This window comes from Lolium perenne, chromosome 6 (genome assembly GCF_019359855.2).
Source record: "Lolium perenne isolate Kyuss_39 chromosome 6, Kyuss_2.0, whole genome shotgun sequence".
Classification (NCBI taxonomy): domain Eukaryota; kingdom Viridiplantae; phylum Streptophyta; class Magnoliopsida; order Poales; family Poaceae; genus Lolium; species Lolium perenne.
The window spans coordinates 267,238,232-267,242,628 of NC_067249.2; the positions used below are offsets into that span (position 1 = coordinate 267,238,232).

At 44.7% G+C, this 4,397-nt stretch overlaps 1 protein-coding gene across 1 annotated transcript; it reads right to left on the bottom strand.

Moving 5' to 3' along the window:
* Positions 1–243: 243 nt before the first annotated feature.
* LOC127305547 (putative F-box/FBD/LRR-repeat protein At5g56810) lies at positions 244–4,189 on the bottom strand. The gene is made up of 4 exons (XM_051336018.2): positions 3,465–4,189; positions 1,265–2,149; positions 1,017–1,169; positions 244–869 (listed from the first exon to the last, which is right to left on the bottom strand). The coding sequence occupies exons 1-4, from the start codon at positions 3,468–3,470 to the stop codon at positions 507–509; spliced, it is 1,407 nt and encodes a 468-aa protein (XP_051191978.1). The 5' UTR covers positions 3,471–4,189; the 3' UTR covers positions 244–506.
* Between the last annotated feature and the right edge of the window lie 208 nt (positions 4,190–4,397).

A 4,397-nucleotide genomic window follows, 5' to 3' on the forward strand; every position in this document is an offset into this window, starting at 1 on the left:
AACAAAGGGAAAGCGAATTAAAGCAAGCCACGCCTATCTCGCAGAAAAAAGCAAAGGAAGCTTGGCAAGTCGCGCGAAAAGAACACAACTCTGCATGCACGCGGTGAAGCTAGCAGCTTGCGTGCGGGGATTATCTACTAGCACGTCGCGACAAAAAAGACAGACCAACGAGTGTGCGCTTCGCGCGGAATGTGATCGCTCGGGCGGTCGATCGCGCTAAAGGGAATCTGGTTAAAAAATGGGTTGAGTTGAAAAGGGCCAAGTCATTTCTGTTCTACTCATTGTTATCCAGTAGAACAAAATGGTGCTGAGTTTCAGTTTTAACTACGTACTACTAAAAATACAATACATATGCAGTCACTTCCTTGCTGCGATACAAAACAACAGTCTTGCTAGACAAAATGCAGACACGATAACATAGCTAAACACAAATAAGTGTCAATCAGGACCATAACTCGCTTGTTTCCTTGTTATCAGCAGAAGCAAAACTTCACTATATTTTCTTCTTAAAATGGGAAGTGAACCGTTAACAGCGAGCGCGGATGCACATCCAAGCTGTTCCAAACCAACATCCTCTGCTTCGTTGACCTGGGAAATCTGTCACCTTGTTGTCGTCTGTATGCACACTTCTCCTCACATGCTGGCTTCTCATGCAGGTATATGTCCTTCAGATTGACTGCTGCTTTCATGACAGTTGTGATATAATCCAAGAACTTGACTTCTGATTGAAACCCACAGATCCTGAGCACGGCAAGTTTGTGGTGCTTGAAATCACATGTTTCCCATTTTGCACCGGCGTCCTTTCTCTCCTTGCTATACCCGAGCTTCCTCCTCTGTTCCTCATCCCATACCCCCAAACAATCACAAACCTGCAATGCTTCTCATCAGGTTTCAACAATGTAAAAGGAAAACAATTTTACCAAACTATCAAGCAATTAATGTGGCGCTGGAGGTTTAAGACAGTACTTCAACATGCAAAAGGAAAATAATATATGAAGAAAAGGTAGAGACTTTACCCTGATGCATAACTCCTCGAGGGAAGGTGCACCTTGTAGAACAAACAAGGTCCACGTCAGATTGCATTCGTCTGAAATGGCAGCCAAATTAACAAGCCTTAGTTTGCTGAACACCTGCGACAATTCTCTCGGATCTTCAGGTTTAACCCAAATCTGCAGAAGATATTACGATAACCAAATTAAAGACTAGAACCTCAAAAAGGAAACATCAGCTACGCCTCATTGACAAGACTATAACCTTCACTAACCTTTTCACTTTCAAAGCCCAGATGCAGGTTGCTTATAGTGGCTTTGCCAAGAAATTCACTTAACTTGAGCATCTTGTGAAATGAACGACCTGTATTACTAATGCTCACGGTGTGGAGCAGTGGGACATAACCAAAAGACAACGGGTCATGCAGAGACAGCCAAAAAGAAAAAGTCAGCGTTGTGAGCTCTGGTAGAAAGTTCAGATCAACCCTCTCAAACTCACTCCTGACAATCTCGAGCTCACGGAGTCGCGGGTGTTCCACTGCTAGCAAGGACCGATGCCCCACGTCACAGTTGTCCAAGCGGAGGAACTCCAGTCGTCTGCACACTAGGAGAATGCAAGCCAAATCTGGTTCGAGTAGCCTCAAATTCTCTAGCTTGAGTCGTGTGAGACAAGTGAATGCATTCGGACAAGTAAGAATAAATTTCTTGAGCTGCCTCCCGTAAGCGAACCTATCGGCAGGGCTGCTTCTTGCATATGCCTTCTCTGTCAACATTGTGAACTCAGCAAAACCAACCTTGTGGTTTCTTATGGTTTTGGCAACAATCCGAGCAATTTTTTTGTATTTATTTCCCAAGAAGAATTGCATGCACAAGCGGTGGATGGTGTATGGACTTGCAATCCTGCTTTCCAGAAGGCTCCTGGTTGCTCCAAGCACGGTTGCATTGGCCCGAGCAACATCACAGGACCTCTCTTGCACATCGTCAGTGGAACCAACCATTATAAGAATTTTGGAGAGCATAGCTGGGATCTGCTTCCACCGTCGGGCAAGGATGCTGGTTCTCATGGCGTCTGCAACATCAAGTCGCTCTACGATGTTGAGTAACAAGTCATCAGGTAAATTGCTGAGCCAATCATGTTGCCAGGCCCTTTCATCAGCTTCCTGTATTTGGCATGGAAATAAATTATAGTTGATTTCTTACAGTATTTTTTTTAGATAAACAGGCCTCAGCCCCATTCCATTCCCATTTAGATAACGAAATGACAGTCGCAACGTTTTCAGTACCTTATTACAGAACCCCAGCTAAAGCTTACACAACTTCTCAGGAACAGTGCCGGGCGACCAAAATCCGGGACCATGTGCGCAACTTAAAAATGGGCCCTAACTCGCTAGAGAAATATAACTAATAAATAATTATAATATACATATATTTTTAGATGTACGTTTAAACCGAAGAACTACTTTCGGCGCTCGTAGATTCTAAACTCGTTGTAAGATAGTCTTAAAAATTGTTTTACGAGAAAACATATACCGTGACTGGACGGATGCGACCAAAACATATATAGAATGTAAAGATGTCCCAACAAGTACATATATCTCGATGAGTAAAATACAATACCATTATATTAGATTACCTCAGTCTCTATAACTTACAATCCTAATGATTAATTATTTAATTTGAATATGAGAAGTCAAAAATATCGTTCAAACTTTGACTATAAGTTTATAGCAAGAGTAGGTATAGTGTAACAAGAAATACTAGAAATTTATTTCAAGAGTAGGTATAATAGTGAGAATACAAACACTAAATCCGGCTCATGTGCCCAGAATAGGAAGAAGTCGGACAAAATAAAGAGACAAGCACTGCTGCGGTACAGGGGAATCGAACTTGTAACATCCTGTTATCAATCTAACACGATTGACCTATAGCACCAATCCGGCAGATATGATTACGTGAATACTTAGTGAAGTGTTGGCTATATAAAACGTAAACATAGAAATTTTGGGCCCCCAAAAAATTGGGCCCTGTGCGGCCGCACTCCCGTGGGCACAGGCCTGCTCAAGAACCACAACATAAACATCGCGAACAAGTGTTTTTTGGTACACATTCATTTCTATCATTTTGGTAACCTCTAATTCTTGCAGTATTCAGGATGATATGTTTATCTACATGTTTCCAGAAAAAGAGGTCATTTTGCTACTTTCCACCAGTATTTTTTTTTGTGTGCTATCTTACACACAGAGAAAACAATTTTGACTCGTCTGTTCTACTATGCAGTTAACAAATAAACAATTTCGATTCATCCTAAGAGCTACAATTTCCATACAGTCATAAAGATGCAATTTTTATGTCGTCCAAGAGATACAAACTTGATTTAATTCCAGCAAGCAGGTTTAAGGAAGCAACTTCGATTAGAGGAAGGGTTCTCCACAAACAGAACATCTAGTAGAGGAAAAGAAAGAACAAGGAACTCACCCCCATGGCTCCCGCGTTGATCTGCCGAGGCTGAAATCGGGGACTTGATGGCTCGTGAAAACTGATATCCTAGGAATCCCTGTGTCCTTGGTTGACGGCAACTCTTGGATATTTATAGCGGCCGTTGGCGCCAAGTCGGAGATTGAAACCGGGAAGGATTTGAACTCCTTCTATCTAAAATCTAAACCGAATAAGGGTTGTAGTCGAACTGCAGCTCTTTAAAAAACGAGCCGCGTTGATTGCCAACCGCGGCTGGTGCCGCTTGATTTCGGACTGCCGCTCCCAAAGGAGCCTATTGATTGCGGATTGCAGCTCAAGAAGGAGCTGATCCGATTCCGGATTGCAGCTCCCAAAGGAGCTGCTTATTTGGGCGAATCTACTACCGGAACACCGCTCGATCCTCATATGAGGACCGCTTGGGCGTCGACGGGGTGACGGCGGAGGAGCTCGGCGCACGGCTGGCGGCGGGGCAACCGTCGCATCTCTGATCCACAATCCTCTCTCCTCCTTTCCCCTCGCGAACCCTAGGTTGGGCTCACCATTATATATATGCGGTCTGCAGTGGAGTGGACGAATGCTGGCATGGAATGATGGGCTAAGGCCAGGCCCAATGCGCGCTTGCGTTCCCCTGAAAAAATTGCTGTCTGTCATGTCCGTACTTGGACCCATTGCCGCCGGTGATCGCCGGTGGATGTGGATACAGGCTGTTTGTGGAGAGCAACTGCACCTTGAGGAAGAAGAAGATCCAGCGAAGAAAAGAAGGAGACAGGTTCAGTTCGTTTCTGTTCACGGCCCAGAATCCACCCATAATATAAACTAGGAATTCCTGGTGACAGCTCGGCCTGAGAGGTGAGAGCGAGGGCGTGTTTCGGCCCCAGGTAGGTTTCCCTCGCTGTCGCCGCCGCGGCGCCGCTCCGGCGCCGCCCTTCCCCT

Excerpts from the sequence above, each read along its gene's own strand:
- LOC127305547 (XM_051336018.2), bottom strand. Across the intron at positions 1,170-1,264 it reads TGGGCTTTGAAAGTGAAAAG|ATTTGGGTTAAACCTGAAGA; the intron begins GTTAGTGAAGGT and ends TATCTTCTGCAG. Across the intron at positions 870-1,016 it reads TCGAGGAGTTATGCATCAGG|GTTTGTGATTGTTTGGGGGT; the intron begins GTAAAGTCTCTA and ends GAAGCATTGCAG.